Raw genomic sequence first — 24,522 nt, 5'->3', positions numbered from 1 at the left:
TTTGATTTTGTATGGGATTTTGACGTTTACTGGCCTTGCTGCAAATTTCGTTTTTTTTTATTTCCTTATTAGTATCATTCCAAACATTACATTCATTTCTTATATCTAGGTGTTCTGTGTTATTAGACAACACTATCATCCTAATTTGGTAAAACAAATTTAAGATTGTATTAACATTTTGTTAACAACATATTACCAGGCTTCCGAATTCTCACTCACTCTCACGATAATGGATTTATCCCTCACAGCAATTTTCAGCGATTAGCTGCCTTGCGATTTTATCCATCCACAAAACAAAGCGAAAATAGATAATTGCACATTTCCGCAGCTGTGAGAAGTTTGTTTTCTCTTTCTCCGATCCACAAGCAGCAGTTGCTTTTATGCACCAAATTAACCACTCCTTTCGTCAATTTGGTGTGGTGGTATGGTTAGCGTGCATGCATCGCGGTTGTTTTTAGCAATGTTCAAGTTCGAATCCCGTCGCAGGCACTAGTTTTTGTTTATCCACATAGTGATAATTCTCGGGAGCAGTTGGTGAGCGAAAATATGATGGAGTGAAAAGTATATTATCCCCGGAGTGGAGTGATTTTCGGTTATCCACCATCGTAGCTCCAGGGAAAAAGGGAGCGATAAAAGATGTTCACGTGAGGAAGCGAAAAAAGCATTCTCCTTACGTGCGAAAAATCGTAGATTTCGCATCACTGATACGAAAATTCAGAACCCTGCATATTACATTTCATTTGCTGTAGCAGTTCAGATTTTTTACAGGTGAGTTGATTTCACCTGCTTATAAGAGAGAAAAAAACGCTTTGAATATACTTAACCTAACTTAACCTAAACATATAACGCATTAATCGTAGCAATAGAAGATTGTAACGATTTTTGCCTGAAACTATTAATTATTTTATTTGACATTTGTTCCAATGTTTCAACATTGGATATTCTATGTAACTCATTAGTACTATACCAAGGAGAAAGCTTCAGAATCGTTTTCAAAATTTTATTTTGAATTCTCTGCAGAGCTTTCTTCCTGGTATTACAACAACTAGTCCATATTGGTACAACATGGCTGGCCTGAAAATGTGTTTGAATATCAAAAGCTTGTTCTTAAGAGAAAGTTTTGATTTTCTATTAATAAGGGGATAGAGACATTTTGCATATTTGTTACATTTGGCTTGAATGCCCTCAATGTGATTTTTGAAAGTTAAATTCTTATCTAGCATGAGCCCTAGATACTTAACTTCATCTGACCAATTTATTGGAACCCCTCTCATCGTGACAGCATGTCTACTTGAAGGTTTCAAACAAAGAGCTTTTGGTTTATGTGGGAATATTATTAGTTAAGTTTTGGAAGCATTAGAAGAAATCTTCAATTTTTGTAAGTATAAAGAAAAAATATCCAAACTTTTTTGCAATCGACTACAGATGACACGCAGGCTTCGTCCTTTGGTGGAGAGGCCTGTGTCATCCGCAAACAAGGATTTTTGACATCCCTGAGGTAACTCAGGTAAGTCAGATGTGAAAATATTATATAATATTGGTCCCAAAATGCTGCCTTGGGGAACATCAGCTCTTACAGGAAGTCTTTGAGATCTGGAGTTCTGATAATTAAGCTGAAGTGTACGATTTGACAGATAACTTTGAATTATTCTAACAATGTATGTTTGAAAATTAAAGTTTTTTAATTTTACAATCAAACCTTCATGCCAAACACTGTCGAATGCTTTTTCTATGCCTAGAAGAGCAAGACCAGTAGAATAGCCTTCAGATTTGTTGGAATGGATCAAATTTGTTACACGTAAGAGTTGATGAGTGATCGAATGTCCATGGCGGAATCCAAACTGTTCATTGGCAAAAATTGAATTTTCGTTGATGTGGGCCATCATTCTGTTCAAAATGACCTTTTCAAAAAGTTTACTGATGGAGGAAAGCAAACTGATTGGACGATAGCTAGAAGCTTCTGCAGGATTTTTGTCTGGTTTTAAAATTGGAACAACATTAGCATTTTTCCATTTGTCAGGAAAATATGCTAATTGAAAACATCTGTTAAATTTATCAACTAAAAATGATAAGCTACTTTCTGGAAGTTTCTTGATGAGGATGTAGGAAATTCCATCATCGCCAGGAGCTTTCATATTTTTGATTTTTTTAATAATAGTTCTCACTTCTTCCAAATCAGTCTCCCAGGCATTTTCGAAAACGTTCTCTTGATTTAGAATATTTTCAAAGTCCTGAGTAACTTGATTTCCAATTGGACTAGTAAGTCCTAAATTAAAATTGGGCGCGCTTTCAAACTGCATAGCAAGTTTTTGAGCTTTTTCGCAATTAGTTAGTAATAATTTGTTTTCCTCTTTCAATGCCGGTATTGACTTCTGAGGTTTTTTTAAAAATTTTAGATAATTTCCAAAAGGGCTTAGAGCCAGGTTCCAATTGAGAAATCTTATTTTCAATTTTTTTGTTTCTTAATTGTGCAAAACGTTTCTTGATTTCTTTCTGCAAATCCTGCCATATCATTTTCATAGCAGGATCGCGAGTGCATTTAAATTGCCTTCTCCTCACATTTTTAAGACGGATCAAGAGTTTAAGATTATAAACACGGATTCAATTTTTACTTCACATTTTGGAATTGCAATGCTCTTGGCTTCAAAAATGGAATTTGTTATAGTTTCAAGAGCATTGTCAATATCAAGTTCTGTTTATAAAGGAATTTTAACATTAAGATTAGAGTCAATACATGTTTCATATATATTCCAGTCGGCTCGAAAATAATTGAAAGTGGAGCTGATAGGATTGAGAACTGCTTCATGGGATATTTGAAATGTAACAGGGACATGATCAGAATCAGCATGAGTAATCAGTTGGCTACAAAGATGACTAGAGTCGGTTAAGACCAAATCAATCGTATATGGATTTCTAGAAGAGGAAAACATGTAGGGCTATCAGGGTATTGAATTGAGAAATATCCTGAAGAGCACTCATCAAATAAAATTCTGCCGTTGGTATTACTTTGAGAATTATTCCATGACCGATGTTTGGCATTAAAATCACCAATGACAAAAAAATTGAACTTGTTGCGAGTCAATTTTCGCAAGTCAGTTTGGAGCAAATTAACTTGCTGTCCAGAGCATTGAAAAGGCAAATAGGCAGCTATGAAAGTATATTTACCAAGTTGTGTTTCAACTGAAACACCTAAAGTTTCAAAAACTTTAGTTTCAAATGATGAAAACAGTTGATGTTTTATACGCCTATGAATGATGATTGCAACTCCCCCTCATGCCCCATCAAGTCGATCATTACGATAAACAAAAAAGTTAGGATCTCTTTTGAGTTTAGATTCAGGTTTTAAATACGTTTCAGTAATAACTGCTATATGCACGTTATTAGCTGTAAGAAAATTAAACAGCTCGTCCTCTTTACCATTCAAAGAACTAGCATTCCAATTTAAAATATTTAAATTATTATTTATTGGATCTATTAGAAAAACGTAATCCAATACAATTTGATTAGTAAATTTTACACCAACTTGGACTGCTTCAGTCATAGTGGTGGCTTTGAACATTGCATCAATCATTTGCTTCAATTGTTCAATTATAAAAATAAAATCAGAGGGACATATCACTTGAAGTGGGTTCAAATTAAAAGATTCGACCGGCTACCCGACGGATTAAAATTAGTTTGTGAATGAGCATGATTACAATTTACCCGTAACGCGGGTAGATCACCTTTTCGTGGTGCGTTGCGGGGTAAGATCTACCCATTTGAACTCTAGTCTCATCTTGTTTGTCGGGCTAGGGTAATATGTTCTGGTAATTCAAGGATTCGCGGTACAAAGTCCTTGTTACTGGCAACAGTTTCTGAAAATTAATCTATTTTACCTAGCAGATGGTTAAAGACTCGGAGTTGGTCAGTCCCGAGACTACACTTGAAGCCAGGATAACAATCATGAGTATTAACTCAACAAGGACTGTAAGTACTGGTAATTCAAGGACTCACGTGAATTCTGATTACTAAACAAATTTTCTAGCTTGATTCGGTTTTGCTGCTAGCATAAAGCCCCTTTTTTTCTAGTATTTTTCTGGGACTAAACTAAAAGCGAAACAAGGATGTGACTAGAGTTCCGTTGCATGGTCAAATATCAGTAGTACCGATTTGGTTCCTCAGAAATTTAATCGATTATGTTTGCTAAGGGGCGCGCCTTCGCTGAGATGTAAATTTCTATGAAGGGTGTAAATAGCGGGACCTTTTTATCATAGTCGATTTTTATCAATTTCTGAGGAATCAAAACAAAAACTGTACAGAAATCGATGCTTCATTACCTATCAATGGAAATGGAGTAATGCGACATGCACTATACACTAAGGATACGGGTAATGCCACAATAGATCTAAATACTGGTCGCAGTGGCGCATCCGAACAGAGAAAAAAAAATGATTACAATCTTCCTGATGGGTATGATTCCTAATCAAGCGATCGTTTACTGAAAAAATAGCATTGTTTGATAATCTACCAGGCAAATTCTGGAAACGACCGTTATCGTAACGGATATTATCTTTCATCTGCCTGGCACGAGCCTCGACGACTCGCCCACGCGAAGGGCAAGCCCAAAAATTGGACTTATGATTGTGTAACCGTTCAAATTCCACGAGGTTTGCGTAAACTCGGTGGCTTAGGCGCCACTCCCGGAAACCGAGAGACCACCGGTCGTTTTCAACTTTGCCCGACTACTTTGAGACTTTTTCCTCAGGGGACTCGTGAACGGCTTTACTATCTTCTCTCTCACCTTGACGAACCTTCTAACTTCACGCCCAAAAGTTTACCTTCGACCCACAAAAAGTTTTACCCCAAGACCTTAAACTCGTTCAACCCGATCGTAACCTAAATGGAGTTTGGAAGTCTGAAATGCCAACCTACCAGAAAACGAAAAACTAAATATCTGTAAAAGGGTGAATTCTTCGAATTGCCCAAAACGGAAAATCAATCGGCTTTCAAAACTTCAACTACTCTTTATTGACGGAAACTCATTCGGGTTGGACCTATTTATTGACGGGTATTAAGGGAAACTATCATGGCCATGAAAAAGGTTTCCACGTACCTGCGCAGGTTTTTCGGTGACTCGATGACGGTTGACGTATCCGGCGGTTGCCGGCGAAGGACGGTGATCGTTTGATCGCTCCTCGGAGCAATGGCGGGAACGTTGCTTGTCCGCTGACGCTGCTGTAATGGCGGCAGCGACGAAGGGTCTGAGCTCGGGGAGTATGGCCGAATTAACGTTGCGGAGGAGGTGGAGGCTGGACGGAAGGCTTCCGATTTGGTCTTCTTCGAGAGCCGCAACGACGGATTGTCGTGCTTCCCGGGATTTGACCGCCTCTTCAGGGTCAAGGCCAACGTACCGACGCACGGCTTTGCCTTGGGGGCTCTGACCGCACGCGATGAAATGAAACCCCTCACCTTCAGATTTGGTCCGATCCGGCGTACGATAATTGGCGACGTACGGGGATCGCGCTCTCGGACTCCGTTCACCGGGGTTGTAGCGTAAGGTGAACTAACGACGGTTTTTGGCGACCGTCGGAGAACTTCGTTCGAAGGGTTGACGAACTTCACCTCCCTCCGTTTAGCTACCTTTACGGCGGGCCTTAGTGGATCCCGAGCTCGAATGCTTGACGATGATGGCGCCGAAGACGCCACGGGTAAACCCCAAACTGACTCCACTTGTCGAAACTCTCAAACCAGCCCGTAATACAAAAAGCGCCTAAGCGCTGGAAAGTCCAACGCGAATGGCACAAATTAATATTTTGTCAAAACACAAATTTAAAATCTAAAAATTACCTTTTTGTACGAATAATCTCAAGCACGAATAGAAGATTCGCGGGACCACGGTCAAAACGACCGGAAACACGTACAATTTACTACAAAAAACAAAAAACCGTTTTAGACACTTCACTTAAAATTCACCTCTTTACACAAACTACCTTCGGTACGTTAACGAAGGGCACAGAAAAATCTAACTCGAAACTTAAAAACCGCGATAACTTCTATACTCCAGCCTTGTTAAGAACGAAATGACCGAGCTTAAGTCTTTTTTGCTTAAAGAAATCTACATTGAACAATCCCCTTTTTGTCTATAAATCGCGCCAACGACTCTTTCGATGGCGATCTTAGCGCTTCTTCAGGTTCGTCAAGATGGTGTAAATGAGTTACATATATTCAGGAGCCATTACTGCACTCACTACGTCTTTTTATGGCATACATTTAGCCTAGACACAAACCAATTACATGCAGTTTCTATTGCAAGTTCCCATGAGGCAAAGTCAAAATGAGCATTCAAAACTAAATCCAAGATACTTTTCGTCGATATTTACAAATAGTTATTTAATTTTACAAATGTTTTTTAACAATTCAAACTATAATTTTACTTAAAAAGAGAAAAACGTCAACCCGTTTTCCTGTTAATTCAATTTAAACTAAAACTCAAAATATTATCTTAAAATCAACGAATTCAAAGCAAAATTATTTTGCTTAAAAAGAAAAAAACGTCCCAACGTTACATCACACCACCTGGTTTTATGAAAATTTGATCAGGAAGACTGATCAAATTTTCATAACTCATAAAATACATAATCTTCAAATACCAAAAGTAAAACATCTTCTGCAGTTGAAACAATCTAAACCAAAACTCAATACGACGGTTCAATTTTCAGTAGATGGTAATAGAGTTTGTGTTACCACGACGAAACTAACGATCAGCACAACGAACCACGTTCGTCAACATTGCTAATCATTACGAAAAATCACAGTCGATTGCCTCATCAAATCATTATTTGACACTTTTGCAATCAAACTGCTCAAAATAGAATCAACAGGATTCATCAGAAACCATTGTCTGACCTAACACCTGTTTCTCCTAAACAAAACCGAAAACTTAAACAAATTCAAAATTCGGATCTCTTTCCGACACCAGAATTTGCTACTAAAAGAATCGCACAACTCTATTTCCATCAAACTGAACATCGACCCATGCAGCAAAATCGAACTGACAGGTTAACAAATTCATCGCACTGTCAACGCGCGACATGCGAAAACATCGCACTATCATCTGTCACCTGTCGGAACGCATAAAAAACGGAACGGAAAGACTGCGATTCAATGTTTACTTCCAATCCGACTCGAGTGAATGTAACGCGGCGCGAGTGCAGTGAAAAAAGTGAAATTCAAGCCGAAATTCTCGAAAACGGGGGGAGTATTCAGTATTTCTCTCTCTTATGTAAGTAATTAATTGCTTTGTGGTCTCTTTCACAGATCGTCAGCGAGGGAAAAAAAATCGGCGCAGACGTTTGCGCTCGTAAAAAACGCGAAAGCAGTCACCACGCGGGTGACATCTTCCACTGAAGAAGGCACCATGTGTCCACCCAGGAGCGTTCCCAGGATAGCGGGACGTCACCCAGCAATTGAGCCACCAGCATCAACGCGACGACGGAGCTGATGTCCAACGCATCCACGACGGAGCTGATGTCCGACGGATCTCCAACCATAACCTCAACGCGCGACGAGAACGGAAGTGCGGAACTTCTTCCCCGGGAATGTACCCAGGTAGTGTGGGAGTGGACGTCGCGACGTACCACTCCGTGTTCCCACTCTCACACTCCTGTCCGTACCGGACGCGGAAGCGGAAACACTACGGCGCAATAAAATCATCCCGGCGACCCGAATGTCGAATGATGACAACCGGAAAAAAAACTGGTGAGTGCTTTTTTTAAACTTATAACTTTCGAACTATCCCTCTTTTATTACTAATATAGATTTAACATTTACATAGTCAGTAAGTAGATTTGAATTATTGTAAGGCTAGGAAATTTATGTAAACTAACTCTAGCTTTAGTTCTTTTCGCTAATTGCCATCATTGATGTGTTTTTTGTGTGGAACGAAAGTTTCACTTGGTACATTTTCCTCCGGGATTATGTCATAGCTTGATTAGCTATCAATTCTAAAATTTCTTAAGAAAATTGGCATGAAATATGCCAAATGGATTACCGTTTAGGTCTTCCAATTCATAACTATCTCCTAATACTTTCTTTATAATTGCTGGTACAAATTTTGCCCCTAATTTGGCACAATAGCCTTTGGCTTTGTCCGAAAGCAGCGTATTACGCTTAAGTACCTTCTCTCCTACTTGATACGATGGAGCTTTAGTGTTTGACCTTAAATTATAGTATTTGCTTTGCTTTTGATACGCCTCTGCTAAGTTCTTCCGAACCTGTTGGTAAAGTTTTTCCCTATCAGTATTGGTTAAATTGCTTGTAACATCTTTAGTGTTTGTTGTTCGCATTCTTTCATACTCCTTACCATTCGATACCTGATTTCTCCCGAATGTTAAAAAATACGGAGTATATTTTGTAGATTCGTGAACCGATGTACGAATCGCATTAGCAATTTGCTGCAAATTATCCGACCAGTTTCGATGATTGCCTTTTATGGTTGCCCTTATGGCAGTAGTGATTACCCTGTTAACTCTTTCGGTGTTGTTCACCTGAGGGTGATACGATGGAGTCAACCAGTGCTTCACTCCATAGTGCTGTAATAAATTAGCGAATTCCTTGGAAGTGAATTGGGTACCATTGTCGGTCAAAATCATTTCCGGTACACCGAACAACAAAAATACTGCCTGCTCCAAAAATTGCACCAAAGTCGATGCTGTTGCTTGACGAAAAGGTTGCACCAAAACGAATTTTGTGAACACATCTGTCAAAACTAACAGACAGGTGCTTCTGCCCTTTCCAGACGGCGGAAATGGTCCAACATAATCCAATGTAATTAGTTGCCAAGGATGATCGCAAAACTTTTTCTGTGATCCCATGGGTGGGGTAGGGTTAACGTTCGTTGCTTTTGACGTTTTGCACGGTAAGCAAGACCTACAAAACTCTTTTGTGTCTGTGGCCATTCGAGGCCAATAAAACTTCTCTTTTAGAGAATTTAGCGTCTTGTCGTACCCAAGATGCGCTGGTTCATGTATGGTACGCATTAATCCATCCCGCTCTTGCGTGGGTGGATAATATTTCCACTCATAGCGTCGATCGGTGAACTTGTTAGTATCAACCACGTACTTATAGATGCGATCTCCTTTGACCATAAACTGCTTAAAGTTAATCGGATCCTTTGTGATTTGGTCCACAAGTTTCTCATATTCTTGGTCTACACAGGTAACTGTTTCTATCCTGGACAAACAATCGGCTAGAATGTTGTCCTTGCCTTTCCGATATTGTAGTGTGAAATCATATGATTGAAGCTTCAGTGCCCAACGCAATAACCTTGAATTAGCGTTGGCAGCTGAGAGCGAGAATAGCCATGTGATACTTTTAGCATCGGTTATGACGGTAAATGTGGAACCTTCAATGTAGTGTCTGAAGTTCTCCACTGCTAGAAGTACTCCTAAGCACTCTCGTTCAGTTGCTGAATACTTGCGTTGTGTGCTAGATAGTTTCTTGCTAAAATAACCTATAATCCGTTTTCCTTCGTCAAATTCCTGTAATAAAGCTGCGCCAACTGCTAGCTGCGATGCGTCCGTTTCTATAATGAATGGACGTGTATAATCCGGGTTTCCTAAAACTGGCGCTGAAGTGAGGACTGCTTTTAATTGCGTCAGTGCCTCTTCTGCTTCATCCGACCATCTGAACTTCTTCGACTTCTTCAATAAATCGGTTATTGGTGCAGTAAGGTGACTGTATCGTGGGATAAATTTTTGGTAAAATCCCATAAGTCCCATTAATCTCCGGACTTCCCTTACAGTTTTTGGTCTAGGGTAGTTCAAAATTGGTTCCAATTTGGAACTCTCAATACTTAGACCGTTTTCAGTAAGCAAATACCCCAGATACCGAACCTGTTTCCTGCAAAATCGACTTTTCTCTACTGAAATTGTCAGTCCTGCCTTCCTGAGCCTAGCAGCGACTTCCTTCAGGAGATATAAATGTTCCTCAAAAGTTTCACTAATTATTATAATATCGTCGAGATAAATAAATACTTTTGGCTCTAAGTCAAAACCAATTGCTCGATTCATTAATCTCGTCATTGTAAAAGGTGCATTTTTGAGACCAAATGGCACAACCTTGAACCTAAAAAGTCCTTTCGGTGTGCGGAACGCTGTATAATTTCGCGAACTTTCTTTTAGTGGTATTTGGTTGGCCTTGTCCCTGAAGAGGCGGTCAAATCCCGGGAAGCACGACAATCCGTCGTTGCAGCTCTCGAAGAAGACCAAATCGGAAGCCTTCCGTCCAGCCTCCACCTCCTCCGCAACGTTAATTCGGCCATACTCCCCGAGCTCAGACCCTTCGTCGCTGCCGCCATTACAGCAGCGTCAGCGGACAAGCAACGTTCCCGCCATTGCTCCGAGGAGCGATCAAACGATCACCGTCCTTCGCCGGCAACCGCCGGATACGTCAACCGTCATCGAGTCACCGAAAAACCTGCGCAGGTACGTGGAAACCTTTTTCATGGCCATGATAGTTTCCCTTAATACCCGTCAATAAATAGGTCCAACCCGAATGAGTTTCCGTCAATAAAGAGTAGTTGAAGTTTTGAAAGCCGATTGATTTTCCGTTTTGGGCAAATCGAAGAATTCACCCTTTTACAGATATTTAGTTTTTCGTTTTCTGGTAGGTTGGCATTTCAGACTTCCAAACTCCATTTAGGTTACGATCGGGTTGAACGAGTTTAAGGTCTTGGGGTAAAACTTTTTGTGGGTCGAAGGTAAACTTTTGGGCGTGAAGTTAGAAGGTTCGTCAAGGTGAGAGAGAAGATAGTAAAGCCGTTCACGAGTCCCCTGAGGAAAAAGTCTCAAAGTAGTCGGGAAAAGTTGAAAACGACCGGTGGTCTCTCGGTTTCCGGGAGTGGCGCCTAAGCCACCGAGTTTACGCAAACCTCGTGGAATTTGAACGGTTACATTTGGCGCCCAACGTGGGGCCACGGTCAAAACGACCGGAAACACGTACAATTTACTACAAAAAACAAAAAACCGTTTTAGACACTTCACTTAAAATTCACCTCTTTACACAAACTACCTTCGGTACGTTAACGAAGGGCACAGAAAAATCTAACTCGAAACTTAAAAACCGCGATAACTTCTATACTCCAGCCTTGTTAAGAACGAAATGACCGAGCTTAAGTCTTTTTTGCTTAAAGAAATCTACATTGAACAATCCCCTTTTTGTCTATAAATCGCGCCAACGACTCTTTCGATGGCGATCTTAGCGCTTCTTCAGGTTCGTCAAGATGGTGTAAATGAGTTACATATATTCAGGAGCCATTACTGCACTCACTACGTCTTTTTATGGCATACATTTAGCCTAGACACAAACCAATTACATGCAGTTTCTATTGCAAGTTCCCATGAGGCAAAGTCAAAATGAGCATTCAAAACTAAATCCAAGATACTTTTCGTCGATATTTACAAATAGTTATTTAATTTTACAAATGTTTTTTAACAATTCAAACTATAATTTTACTTAAAAAGAGAAAAACGTCAACCCGTTTTCCTGTTAATTCAATTTAAACTAAAACTCAAAATATTATCTTAAAATCAACGAATTCAAAGCAAAATTATTTTGCTTAAAAAGAAAAAAACGTCCCAACGTTACAATTGCCCTTGCAATTGGCGCATAATATTATTATTAATATTATTAACTTATCGGTATCTTCCTTCACTGGACAGTCGTCCTTGGCGTTGTTGGAAACCAAGGCGCAGTAGACACGATACAAATCGTTCGACCGAACAATAATAACACTCGTCCCGGAATCCGTGTGATAGGCGAAGAAAACATTGGTTGATTGCGTTTCTCGAACTACGTTTATTCTCGTCAGCGGAGTAGTACGGACCACGGCATAAAAAATTAACAAGGCAGGCTCTTGACTGATGTAAACATCAAGTTTGGTTGAAAACATGTGACGTCACTCCTATCGTACCATATACCATCCGGACCACTAGATCAATTTTTTCGAAAATTTGTTCGAGGTGGATAGGAATGACGTCGTCAAGTAACTGTCAGTTTTCGTAATATATCACCTTCTTAAATATAGTACACCGTGGTACGGACTAACAATAGGCCTATTCAAATGACGTCTCAAATCAGCTGATCGGGAAGCAATTTGACATTTCTTCTATGAAAATGACAGGCCCGTGTTAGCACCGGTCCTCCACCGATGTAAACAAATGCATAGACGGATCTGTCACATGAAAAGGCCTATACAAAACAATAACAAACAAACATCATCCAACTTATCTGCATTTCAAGCGTGTGCTAGAATAAGGGCGTAAGTCGCATGATCGATTTCTCTTCATCGATCCTCTCTTCTGCGAATAAAGGTGACAAGATGGGAGTTTGTCAGCATTTTTTCACCTTAGGACGCAAGATTGCATCGCTGTCTAGCGTTCTGAAGTGAAAACATGCTAACAAACCCACTACTTGTCACCTTTATTAGAAGAGAGAATCGATGAAGAGAAATCGATCATGCGACTTACGCCCTTATTCTAGCACACGCTTGATTTATACTTCGTCTCTCCCGCATACTCTCACAACTGTCCTCATCTACCAAACATCCACTCCTGTTTTACCTTCAATGTTACCAGGGGGCTGTCACTACTCTACTTCAACAGGCGTGAGAAGAACCTCCGCAAATCATGTATTTAGCATCCATGCGACAATTTTTTGTTCCGTGACCCCACTTTTGGCACCGACGACACTGAGTGGGGTTCTGGTAATTTCCTCCAGGTTTCTGGAAATTTTCCCATGTCACACGGTCATCGAACATAAGTTTTGCTTTTTCTAAAGCTTTAATATTATTTTCATCTTAGATCTTTTTTGTTAAAGTGAACTAAATAATATTCTTGAGAAAGCCCTTTCCGAACAATGCCAGATTGGGTTCTCTTTTTCATAATGATTATACTTGGACTGGGAAAAATCCAAGTAAATCAATAATTTAATTTTTGATCTCTTCAGGTGACTTATAGTCACTTGAGAGACCTTTCAAGACGACTTTGAACAAACGTTCAGTTTTGTCGTCATAAGTAAAAAAAAAGTTGTGCTTCTTCTCTTCAAGAAGTTTGAGAAGAATTTCGCGATCTTTAAGAGTTTCCGGCAAAACGCGACAGTCACCTTTCTTTGCGATTTGGAATGACGCCTTGTTTCCCCTAATGGAGTTCAAGATCTCCTGCTAAATCCCCCAAATTCGGAACAACAGACCACGATAGGCGGCACTCTTTGCTTCCTCACTTGCTCATTTCGATGCAATTATCAACATTGTTCATTTCACCCTCAGAAGAAAGCTCGCATTCCGGAGAAACGTCTTTTCTTCCATTCTTGTCACGTTTAATGACAGTTTCAAATCCCACTTTTTTGGAAGGAAGTTGTGAATTCAGAGATTCACCCTTCCTTTTGTTTGTAGTTGCAACTAGTGATCCTTTATAGAATATAGAATATACCGCCAAACGGGGTGACTTGCAACACTTTTCAACTTCAACCAGGCGAAACCATGATTTAAACGTCATCTAAAAATCTAAATTCCTTTTTGAACTTTTAATGCCCGACCCTCCTACTGAATGAGATGACAGAAAATTGTATTGAAATATTTTATCATATTAAACATTATAAAAAATGTGAAATTTTTTAAAAGCCCTTGTTCGGGGTGACTTGCAACACTCAATGCTAATTAAATTCACCCTTCCTTTTGTTTGTAGTTGCAACTAGTGATCCTTTATAGAATATAGAATATACCTATAGAAATCTTATAAAGGATTTCTAGTTGCAACCATGTTTAGTGAATGAACAACAAAAGACAGAGCGGTTCCACGCGAAATCGTCCATAAAATGCTGAAATCTGACATGTACCATTCCGATTTGGATGAAATTGCGCAGATGTATTAAGTAGGATATGAGACGAAAATTATCTCATATAATTGGGGATCGTTTAGAATCGAGAGTAACTTCTGATAAGGGCGTATGTATTTTTGGCACCACCATTTAGAAAAAAATTGTACCTCGGAAACCGTTTGTTATAGAGAAATAGTGTCTGAGGAGGGATGGTAGACAATCAAAAAAAAAATATACACTGAAAAAAAAATACTTTTATTTTCATGAAAAAAATCGAAATTAAACCTTAAAACACAAATTGCAAAAAATAGGTATCTTCGATTTTTTTCAAATTTTTTTCTGTAAAATTTCAATGTAAAACCAGATGTTTTAAGCACAGTTTCAACATGGTGCAATCTAAAATAATAAAGTTTTTCTAAGAGCAACTTTTGGTGCATTTCTGAAAATTCAATTTCTGGCCGTAGAGAAAACGTTTTGATGCTGTAATATGATTCTTCATCCAAAAACAATTCAAAATGCTTATAACAATGATCTCCCTAAAACTAGCCGTTTTCTAGATATTTAGGATTCAATTATATCAATATCATAAAACTTAAGAAAATACGCCCGTTTCATAAGTTACTCCAGATGCTCCACCAACAATGTTACGTTTATCTCTTATTCCACATTAATATCCCATGTTTTAAGGGCAGTTTCAACATGGTGCAATTTAAAATAAAATTTTTTTTCTAAGGGCAACTTTTGGTGTATTTCTGAAAATACAATTTCTGGTTATAGAAAAGGCGTTTTGATGCTGCAATATGATTCTTTATCCAAAAACAATTCAAAATTCTAATATCAATGATCTTCCTATAAGTTACCGCTTCAAGATATTTGGGATTGAATTGATATATCATAAAACTTAAGAAAATACGCCCGTTTCTTACATTATTCCAGATGCTCCATCAACAATGTTACCACAGAGAAACAGACGTAACACTTAGAACAAATCTCGATCAAAATCATAGTCGCTAAATCATGTACGCCCAATGCTAAAAACACTGTAGTTGGCCGATGGACCAACAGGTGGCGGTAGTGTGTAAACGTCAAACACGAACAAAAACGACGCGAGCGCTGCGGGTGGTCGACCACCTACCCAATATTTGAATCGATCGTTAAAAAGTTGGTCGATGGACAGCGATGAGAGTGTGACGTCTGTTTGTCTGTGATGTTACGTTAATCTCTTCCCACATTAATATCCCATCTACTTTTTCTTTGACATTTAGACGGTTGGATGAACTGTTCGAAAGATACAGGATGATTGTTGCAATATTGTTGAGAATTAATATAAGTATTACTACAGACAAACAGACGTAACACTGGATAAATTTCCATCGCCCACGAATTTAACGATCAGTTTAAAATACAACAGTTGTCAAGTTCACAACCAGAGGCGCGCGCGTCGCTTTCCTTCGTGTTTGACATTTCACACTACCGCCACCTGTTGGACATGTGGCACAAAAAGTTATTTCGTTCAATAAGCTCACTAGATGGTGGTAGTATTTGTGGTCGAGAGAATTTTGTGAAAAATGTTCTAGGTGTTACTTCTGTTTGTCTGTGGTATTACGATGGAAGATGATATGAATGATGTTAAGGAGGGGAAGAAGGAAAGACGCCTTTAAACTTCTTAACCTTATTTATTTATTCTCACGATTATTGTACATAATTTTAATATTTTCATTTGTTTTAATATATATTGGTATAGAACAGATTTTAAATGTCAACTTATTTGATTATGTTTTTACTTTTCTATAAACATTATAATAGCTTACTGCCTCATCACTTGAATACAGTTTTGCTGCGATTTTGTTTTCGGAAATGGGTTCAAAGCAATGGAATTTCTGTGTTCCTGGAATTAGCTTTGCTTGTTGATGTATGTTACTTAGTTCATCTGATCCTTGTTCGTAATCTTCCTGTGACACAAAACAAAATGACAATTTTGTCAGGTATTCTTCTCTCCGCTTACTAGCCCGCTCATACAAAGCTTTTGCATTAGTGATTGGATGCTCATGCTGTCTTGCCAGACTAGCTCTAGTAGCCATCCTTTTCAATGTGCCACCAATGGCATCACATGGCCCTTTACCATGTGCAGTGGCAAAAAAATGCCATTCTACGTCAATATCGTACTTTGATTTAAATTGACATAAGGTCGCAATTTTTTTTTTTTTTTATATTGGGATGCAGCCGCATCTGACATAAATACATTCGTTTGATATGCATTCGTTGTTTCAAAGATGTTATTAGTTTAGATATAAAAACATGCACTGCTACTGTATCGTGACTCATGACTTCAGACACAACAACAAAGCTCAAATTCTTTACTATTCCTCCATCATTAAAATAAACAACAAATGGATGTATTGTTGCTTGATCGTTGTTCCAGTAATGGCTTTGAGCCTCATCCTGAAGAACAAATGTGTAATTTTCAGAAAAGTCACATATGACGACAACTTCGTTTTCTTGCAATGTTGCTTTTCTATCTTTAAGAAATGAAGATTGTTGCTTTTTAATGTAATTATGAGTTACTAATTTTTCTAATTTTTCACTAAAATATGACACAAATTCATCCACTGGTATTTTAAACTGATCGTTAAATTCGTGGGCGATGGAAATTTATCCAGTGTTACGTCTGTTTGTCTGTGGTAATACTTATATTAATTCTCAACAATATTCCAACAATCTGTATTTTTCGAACAGTTCATCCAACCGTCAAATGTCAAAGAAAAAGTAGATGGGATATTAATGTGGGAAGAGATTGTTGATGGAGCATCTGGAATAATGTAAGAAACGGGCGTATTTTCTTAAGTTTTATGATATTGATATAAGAAGAATCATATTACAGCATCAAAACGTCTTTTCTACGGCCAGAAATTGAATTTTCAGGAATGCACCAAAAGTTGCTCTTAGAAAAACTTTTTTTTATTTTAGATTGCACCATGTTGAAACTGTGCCTAAAACATCTGGTTTTACATTGAAATTTTACAGAAAAAATTTGAAAAAAATCGAAGATACCTATTTTTTACAATTTGTGTTTTAAGGTTTAATTTCGATTTTTTTCATGAGAATATAAGTATTATTTTTTTTCAGTGTATATCAGTGCCTATTTGATTGTCTACCATCCCTCCTCAGACACTTTTTCTCTATAACAAACGGTTTCCGAGGTACTTTTTTTTTAAATGGTGATGGTAAAAATACTTACGCCCTTATCAGAAGTTACTCTTGATTTTAAATGGTCTCTCCACCAGTGGAAAAAAACTTATTCTATTATATCGAAACTATGTGCAAAATTCCATTTGAATCCAAGGTAGTCGAGTTTCATCGTTTACCGATTTGGCGTGGAACCGCTCAGACAAGACCTCCTAAGCGGTTTTATCCCAAGACAGTGTCCAAGAAGGATTACCACCGCTAGCTTTCGCCAACGGGTCCAACGAAAAATCGAATCCATAGGAATCATATAAAACGGATTTTTATCACTTTCTGTTCTATGGGGACGGACCTGGTGTAGTGGTTAGAACACTCGCCTCTCACGCCGAGGACCTGGGATCGAATCCCATCTCCGACATAGTCACTTATGACATAAAAAGTTATAGTGACGACTTCCTTCGGAAGGGAAGTAAAGCCGTTGGTCCCGAGATGAACTAGCCCAGGGCTAAAAATCTCGTTAATAAAGTCAAACCAAACCAACCACTTTCAGTTCTTTGTTGAATAGATAATTAAATGAATGGACTTGAGTGACTCATTTTTTCATATCATTTTTTCCTAAGTTACAAGAGTGGGCGTTAGCTTGATTGATAACTTTACCCCAACATAAGATAATTAAAATACATTCATTGCAAGTCATGAATTAATTTATTGAAGCTCCAAAACCATCTCAACCCTATATAGCATAAAAAGGAACGATATTGACTGAACATGTACAACAAGATCACAAATAAGAGTTCAAGAAGGATTTTAAAGACTAATGAAATGTTATCACCAAAGGAAACCAAAAATACTTTCCATACTCGATTCTGGGTTGGGTGACAAAAAGTCGTAAGACAAAACGTCGAATGCCAAAACGCCGAAAGGACAAAACGTCGAAAGAACAAAACGTTGAAAGGAGAAAATTGGAAGAAAACAAGATTTCTTCCGGAAGAATAAATAATTCACTATGTGCCAAATCGACCACAATGTGAGAAAAGTTATCTGAAAAACATTTCCAAATCGGTGTTTAAAAATGAATGCTTTCGATGTTTTGTTCTTTCGACGTTTTGGGTTTCGACGTTTTGTCTTTCGATATTTTGGTCCTAAAGCATCCCTTTGGGTTCCGTCTCTCTGTAACTAACTGTAATACAAAAAATAGTAGAAAATTTGTTTAAAGGTTATTATACTTTGTAAAAAAAACATTAATCAAAGAATTTGGTAATGATTTACATTGATTGATAGTTGATTGATGCTAATGCAATAGCTCTACATCTATCTCTCCCGAATTTAAATCTTGGCTTTGAAGTTTTTCTTGACTTAACTCAACCCTTGATCAAAATTGAATTCCTTCCAATAAGGTCGAGAATAAGTAATCAAAAAATTAATGGGTATGAAATTGAATATACGATTCATTTGAAAAGGAGGACATTTTTAGCCCAAAGGGAGGACACATGGTCAAAAAGTAGGACATGTCCTCCCAAAGGATACCATCTGGTAAGCCTACCCCGAAGTGATACCGTATGATGTGATTCCGGGCAGAAAAGGGTCTAAGGCAAAGGGTAATGTATGCCGCATACAGTATGCGTCTTCTGTTCACCTCATGCACGGTAAGCATGGAGCTCCAGCATCATAAATTAGTGGTCACTTGTAAGGAGAAATACCCGCCAACTGGAATAGGCAAGTGTTAATTCTTAGCCAATTGAAACAATCTCTAAAAGGAAGTTAATATTGATGATTCACCAGCCCAAAACAGGCCAAAACCAGCCAAAGCAGTTATTCTATCAATACGCCTGCTTGCACCTGCTCACCTGTATTTATCCGGATCAGTATGTACTGCGACGTGACTGATGAAGTTCCCGGGAGTGTAACAACGCTTATCGCAAACTTTACACTTAATGTAAGCTGGCTCTTTGTGGTGCTCCTTGTAGTGCATTGTGGCATGATAAAACCTTTCGAATTCTACTCGCTCTGGACATACATAGCAGATGAACTCGTCAATGTGCTCGAACAGTTTACTGTCCTTCTTCCGTTTCGCTCGACGCCCTTTCGAGTTCTTAGTATCTCCGTCTTCAGCCTTTGTATCATTCTCAGATTCACTGAAACTGTGGGTTTTAAGATCCTTCAAAGTACTATTCAGTTCTATGTGATTCTCATCATCGTCGGATTCGTCCGAAGCCGAAAATCCCAACTTATCGTCTTCCGAAGATGTATCCTCATTGTAAATAGCTCTTGTATTTGGTCTTTTAAGTCTATCTGTTACTGGATCGACCTTTTCATCAGGTGGTCCAGAGGCACATTTCCGTTTCAGTCTGGTTGACCTTCTCGTTGTGATGGCTTTTGAAATTGCTTCGCCAGCATCCTTCTCACCAGTAGTAAGAACATGCAAAGAATTTTTCTCCTGATTTTCTGGAGGTTCATCTTTTACCTCAACCAGAAGTTCCGTGTCTTGTGTCTTCTGATCCAGACCATTATCGTTATCCGCAAAAGGACCATCCCCGAACGGATCTCCCCCAAAAATGTCCCGTTTAGCTGCCGAGTCTTTATTGCTGTGTATTTCCTTAACCGTTTCGTAAAAGTTGTTGAATTCATACAACGAATTCCAGCATTCGTTACAGATCACTTGTTGGTCATTTGACGGTTTGAACTATCCATAGAAATAGTATACTTAAAATTTTTGGATTATTTCAATTTCAATTTTTACATACCTCTAGCCAAAGATGTTTCTCGATTATGGCGGAGACGTTTTTATTCGAATTCACTTCCCCGAAAATATCAATGTATAGCGCGGCACCGTTTGAAAAGCATATTTCACACTGTTTAAAATTCATTTTACAATCTTGCGCCGGAAAGAATCGTTTAAAAAGATTGATAATCTTCAGTAACTCTAACAGATTTTAGGCAGAAAAAGGAAAATTTTCTTGTCCTGCATGCTTTTGTTTGGTATTTTGGTAGAAAGATGCGCAAACAAACAATAATCAAATCAGACGTCACGCATGCATATGTCATTTTTGCCTAAGGTGAATAGCAAAAGTGGGAATGGGGTTTCGTGTAGTTTGCAGAGGCATACACGGTCGTTTGCGGTTACCCTTTAATGGGTAAAAAAATGCTCATTTCGGAATAGGATCAATATCTGTCAGAAAGCGGGTAAATTCAGAAATGTAAAAAGGGTAAATCAATATTCATTACAGTAAAGCAACTGCAGTTCAGAAATGGGTGTTTAAAACCCCATTTATGGGTGAAAAATAGTTGGGGATAATTTTATAGTAATTTAAAGCAGCTGTACGACGCAGTCAACGATTGCAAACAAACGTAGTTAGTTTGTTTTACTTTTTGTATACAATGTGTTCACCAATGAAGACACACAATGAAGTGGTAAGTTGTGAACTTAAACACAATTATACAGATAAACTAATCATAATCTTGAAACATGCGTAATTTCCAGGTAGGCTCGTTTTTCCTGCCACTTTGCCTGCCGCTGACATGTTCTACACTGAAATAAAATCTCCATTATATTTTATGTGCAGAAATCAGATAGATGCAAATTTTTTACCTCGCAGTAGATTTTATGTGCCGCATATCAATTTTATTTGATACCAATGAAATAAAATGTTCATGCACATATTTTTCACTTGCATTGTGATGCATTATGAAGGTCGCGTTGTTACAACCTATTAAGGTTGCAAATTGAATTCAAGAATAGAAACTCGTAGAGCAACGGACACAACAGTAAGACGCCTTCTGTATCATCATTTTTTGGAGGTAATCCCATTTTTATAATACGTTACTAAGTATTTATGGTTCCCGTTTTCCAACAGATTCCGAGAAGTAACAGGACTGCATCGGATTAAACTCTACGATGGTGAATGCCATGAACTGCCATGGAATCAGTGCCACGCTCCTAAGAATTAACAGGATTCTCCGACTCTGAACAAATTCTAGCGCAAACACCCATCGCTAATCCCACCTACAGCATACAGTTCACTTCATTATTATTGATGTCACAAAAATGCAGCCGAGAGTTCAATAAACGCAAATGAGCCTTCAATTAGCTTTTGATTTATTTTTTTATTTAAAGAAATGGGGAAAAATAAAAATTTTGGTCACAGATTATTTATATTGGCGTGATTACTTAAAATTATGTGCAATCGCATTTATTTTATAAAGGCACTGCATTTAAAAGCTAAGCGTTGCCGAGTCGTAACTTTTATGTGCACAATTAATAAAGTGCAAATGCGAAGCTTGATTGCAAAAATATATGTGCACTGCACATACAATCTAGATGCAGTTTCAGCTCAGTGTAGTACCAGCGACCATCGAAAGGGAGTAGCTGTTGGTATAGGAACAATAAACAATATATATTAATATATTATTTAACAATGTATATTAATATATTATTTAAGCTTGTACAACAATGAATATTGTCATATTAAAAACTATCATCTTCAATAAAATATTTATTTTATTTCATAAGTTATGATTTGAAGTTAATTATTTACATCTTCTTATTACAAAAAGAGTAAATTTTTACCCTTTTTTTCACAAAAAGGGTAAATTTCTACCCTTTTTGTGCCGCGAGCGATATTTAAAAAAAGGGTAAAAAAATACCCATCCATTGATAGAAACCGCTTTTACCCTTTAAAGCGAAGTATGCACTTCAAGAGAAAAGTAATCGCCTATCTCGATGCGTGGGAAATTTCTTGCAAGAAATGCTTAAGAAAAGCAATTTTCTTTGATTGCAATACGCAGTTGAAAAGAAATGTCATTTCAAATGGAGCTTACTGTACGACCCATTAAAAGTGGAATGACTTAAAATTGAGTTGTTGGCAAAGTATTTAATTTTGTCTCATTCCACTTATTCTTCGATTTGAGTGATTTAAACTGTTTTGCGATCAGTCGATATTGTATGAAAACTACTCAGAATGAAGAGTTGTGCTGAAGCGGATTTTTTTTCAAAATAATCATATATGTAATTCAGATAAATCGATTAATACCATTAATTGTACCAACACGCAGAAGAATTTCTTTATGTTGAGATTACTATCTCGGTAATTACTTTTACTTACGCACAGTTAGTTGTTTCGAAGTAAAATTAACTTACGCTAACAATAAATTAACGTCAAATCAAATACACACACTTCATTGATTCAGCGATCCACTTGTACCTATATCAATTATAACTTGGATAATTATCACTATCCGAAAACATTCACATCCCTAGACTTCAAGTCATGCACACAAATCTACTTACTTTTGACTTGTAAGGATTAGTGTAGTTGATAAGATGACAACCTCTCACTCAGGGGACAACGTATCAAGTTTGCCGACGCGCACTTTATTTTGATTGTTGCAATGTTATTTTTAGATCGATAAAGCAGCAGCGATTTTTTTCAGATATGTTGATAAAGCAGAATAAAATGCTGAGTAAACATTGCAAAATATTATAAACTCAATTAAATTTACTTTGAGTCAACTAAATTATAGTTGAATTTTGACGTTTGACGTATGTAAATTCAATAAAAAATATAGTTGTTAACAACTATACGGTATAGTTGTTTTTAAAAATATACTGTCTAATCAACTATATTTATAGTTATCTCTAGATTAACCTTAGAATATAGTTAACTTGACCGGAAAAATGATTACGAACACTATATTTTGTTCTCCGTGAAATGAAACAAATTATGCTTTATTCAATTAAAACAAAATCATACAGGAGATAAAATTTTCACTTTTGTTATTTCACTGTTATTGTCCCTGTTGTCCAAATCAGCCCTCGAATGGTGTCTTCCGTATCCAAACGTTCCTACACTGAGCTGAAACTGCATCTAGATTGTATGTGCAGTGCACATATATTTTTGCAATCAAGCTTCGCATTTGCACTTTATTAATTGTGCACATAAAAGTTACGACTCGGCAACGCTTAGCTTTTAAATGCAGTGCCTTTATAAAATAAATGCGATTGCACATAATTTTAAGTAATCACGCCAATATAAATAATCTGTGACCAAAATTTTTATTTTTCCCCATTTCTTTAAATAAAAAAATAAATCAAAAGCTAATTGAAGGCTCATTTGCGTTTATTGAACTCTCGGCTGCATTTTTGTGACATCAATAATAATGAAGTGAACTGTATGCTGTAGGTGGGATTAGCGATGGGTGTTTGCGCTAGAATTTGTTCAGAGTCGGAGAATCCTGTTAATTCTTAGGAGCGTGGCACTGATTCCATGGCAGTTCATGGCATTCACCATCGTAGAGTTTAATCCGATGCAGTCCTGTTACTTCTCGGAATCTGTTGGAAAACGGGAACCATAAATACTTAGTAACGTATTATAAAAATGGGATTACCTCCAAAAAATGATGATACAGAAGGCGTCTTACTGTTGTGTCCGTTGCTCTACGAGTTTCTATTCTTGAATTCAATTTGCAACCTTAATAGGTTGTAACAACGCGACCTTCATAATGCATCACAATGCAAGTGAAAAATATGTGCATGAACATTTTATTTCATTGGTATCAAATAAAATTGATATGCGGCACATAAAATCTACTGCGAGGTAAAAAATTTGCATCTATCTGATTTCTGCACATAAAATATAATGGAGATTTTATTTCAGTGTACTGCGATAAACGCTAAAAAGATTAGCCTCTCCATCTTGAGTGTCGATATCCTCGTGCTGTAAAGCAGAGAAAAATAGAGTTTTAAAAACTCGTTGTTTTTCAGGCTGCTTGGGCACGTCAGGAGTTAATCATCAATATTAACCTCCTTTTCCCGAGCAGCCTAGATAGCCGCGTAGTGTCGGTAGCGGTTGTTTCAACTGGCTAAGAATTAACACTACGGATTGCCTGTTCCGGTGGTAAAAGTCCACCTCACAGGTGACCCCTAATTTATGGTGTGATGCGTACCGTGCCTAAGAATGAATGGTTAGGGGGGTCTAAATAAAACCTAACCGCAAACGGAGCCTGTGGGGTACCAGGGCGCCCTCCACAGTATTGAGTCCTTCCTGTGCTACCCGGAGCAATGGTGCAGGTGACCTTGTGTTTCTCCGAGATAATCGGCTGCCCTTCTTCAGTCTCTATCTTGAGGCTTAATAAGGGTGGGATTATGAATATGTTGACATTTAATTTAAATTATCACCTATATGGATTCGCATTATGCGTTTTACACAGTGTGTTCTGTGCTCTTTCGCCTTTGGCGACTTTAAATAGACACCGATCTGGTTTTTTCGTTGCTGGTCTTTTTCGTGCTGAGATTGCAAAAAGCTTAATCCTGCCTAGTTTGGGTAGTGGCTACGGTTAGGTTAGCTCAGATCAATCTTCAGCATAAAAGAACAGCAACGATCAATCTTTGCAGACTCATGCAAAATGGTGCAGCCCAAGTGGCGCTAGTTCAAGAACCCTACTTTCGTAGAGGGAACTTCTATCTAGGTAACCTTGTGGACCCAGTTT

General features: G+C 37.9%; 1 protein-coding gene across 1 annotated transcript in view; it reads right to left on the bottom strand.

The window, feature by feature from the left end:
• Nucleotides 1–20,047, bottom strand: part of LOC5577321 (transcription factor grauzone) — a 37,244-nt gene extending 17,197 nt beyond the window's left edge. Inside the window, exons 1-2 of the mRNA XM_001656347.2 lie at nt 19,782–20,047; nt 18,885–19,720 (exon numbers count right to left, since the gene is read on the bottom strand). Coding sequence (XP_001656397.1) covers nt 18,885–19,720; nt 19,782–19,904 — 959 coding nt within the window. The 5' untranslated portion in view covers nt 19,905–20,047. The remainder of the gene's footprint in view (nt 1–18,884; nt 19,721–19,781) is intronic.
• Between the last annotated feature and the right edge of the window lie 4,475 nt (nt 20,048–24,522).

The sequence above is a fragment of the Aedes aegypti genome, chromosome 3 (genome assembly GCF_002204515.2).
Source record: "Aedes aegypti strain LVP_AGWG chromosome 3, AaegL5.0 Primary Assembly, whole genome shotgun sequence".
Lineage (NCBI taxonomy): Eukaryota > Metazoa > Arthropoda > Insecta > Diptera > Culicidae > Aedes > Aedes aegypti.
This window is presented reverse-complemented; position numbering and strand designations above follow the sequence as displayed.